Source organism: Mercurialis annua, linkage group LG2 (genome assembly GCF_937616625.2).
Source record: "Mercurialis annua linkage group LG2, ddMerAnnu1.2, whole genome shotgun sequence".
Classification (NCBI taxonomy): Eukaryota; Viridiplantae; Streptophyta; class Magnoliopsida; order Malpighiales; family Euphorbiaceae; genus Mercurialis; species Mercurialis annua.
Window position 1 is genome coordinate 48,529,580 of NC_065571.1, and position 1,642 is coordinate 48,531,221.

General features: G+C 30.1%; 1 protein-coding gene across 1 annotated transcript; it reads left to right on the plus strand.

Moving 5' to 3' along the window:
• Positions 1–419: 419 nt before the first annotated feature.
• On the plus strand, positions 420–1,241 carry LOC126667160 (pathogenesis-related protein PR-1). Its single transcript, XM_050360128.1, has one exon. It carries the CDS (start codon positions 485–487, stop codon positions 1,073–1,075), a length of 591 nt encoding a protein of 196 aa, XP_050216085.1. The 5' UTR covers positions 420–484; the 3' UTR covers positions 1,076–1,241.
• The last annotated feature ends 401 nt before the right edge of the window (positions 1,242–1,642 follow it).

Sequence of the window (1,642 nt, forward strand, 5' to 3'; positions counted from 1 at the left end):
TTTACAATAAGCCAAATAAATTTTTATAATAGAAACTTTGTTAATAATTATTTATCTTTTATCATTATATTCAAACATGACAACTAATTTACTCTCTCCGTTCTGATAAAGGTATCCATTTTATCATTATTATATAATTTAGAAAAATATAATTAATATTTTAAATTTTTATAGTAATATTTTTACTATAATATGTCCACTAACTCTTGTTTATATGTAATTGTTATCTCATTAGTGTGTTTTAAATAAAAATGATATAGGAAAAATAATTTTAAAATTTGTTATGAATGAGAAGCGGACAATTTTTTTGAAAAAAAATATATAAAATGATAGATAACTCTATTAAAACAAAAGAATATTATTATTTTTAACTAATGTGGCACAACCATTCCATTCCATTGTATACTTATTCACGATATATATACAAATCATTCATAAAAAAATATACAAATCACCACAAAACATTTCCTTCAAAACCCAAAACATGAACCTACAATTCCTCATCTTCTCTATTTTCATCTTCACAATCGCCACCAACAATCTTCCCGTAACATCCCAATCACTTCCTCCGCTAGCCAATACGCCGCTAAAAAAACTAAACAACGAAACCATATACAAAATCTCCAAGCAACTCTGCTGGAACTGCATCGGAGAGTCACTCCAATTCCTATTCACACATAATTTAGTACGCGCAACAAAGTGGGAGCTGCCACTAATGTGGGATTTCCAGCTCGAAAAGTACGCGAAATGGTGGGCCGGAATCAGAAAACAAGACTGCGAACTGGTGCATTCATTTCCAGAAGGGGATTTCAAGTTAGGAGAGAATATTTATTGGGGAAGCGGCACGAGTTGGGGAGCGAGTGATGCGGTGAGTGCATGGGCGAGTGAGGAGAAGTATTATAGCTATGGAAGTAATTCATGTGAAGAAGGTGAAATGTGTGGGCATTATACGCAAATTGTGTGGAAGACGACGAGGAGAATTGGGTGTGCTCGTGCTGTTTGTGACGATGGAGATGTGTTTATGACTTGTAATTATGATCCTCCTGGTAATTATATTGGTGAAAGGCCTTATTAGCTAATGCTCTATATAATTGAGTTTAAATTTAATTATTTAGGTGATATGGGTATTATTTAAGTTACTTTTTTTGGATAGTATGTTAAAAATAGATTATATGTTGGATGCATTCAATTGATTCCACAGTTATTTATATGAAGAGGCGGGTGAATTTTTTTTAGGTGAATCAAGTTCATAATATATGACTATAAATTCTTTTAAGGCCTAATAGCAAAAAAAATCCAAACCTTTACGAATTGTTGCAATTATATCCAAACCTTTTAATTTTTGCAATAATATCCAAATTGCATTTTTTTGTTGCAATAATATCCAAATTGCATTTTTTGTAGCAATAATAGTCAAATTGATGGCTAAATTTGTTGTTTTCAATTAAGATATTAGGATATTATTATGTTTTGATGTATAATAATATAGTAAAAGTCCCCAAAAATGGCAAAAAATTCAAAAAAATTTCACATAAAAAGTGCAATTTGGATATTATTGCAACAAAATAATGCAATTTGGATATTATTGCAAAAATTAAAAGGTTTGGATATAATTGCAATAAGTCGTAAAGGTTTGGGTTTT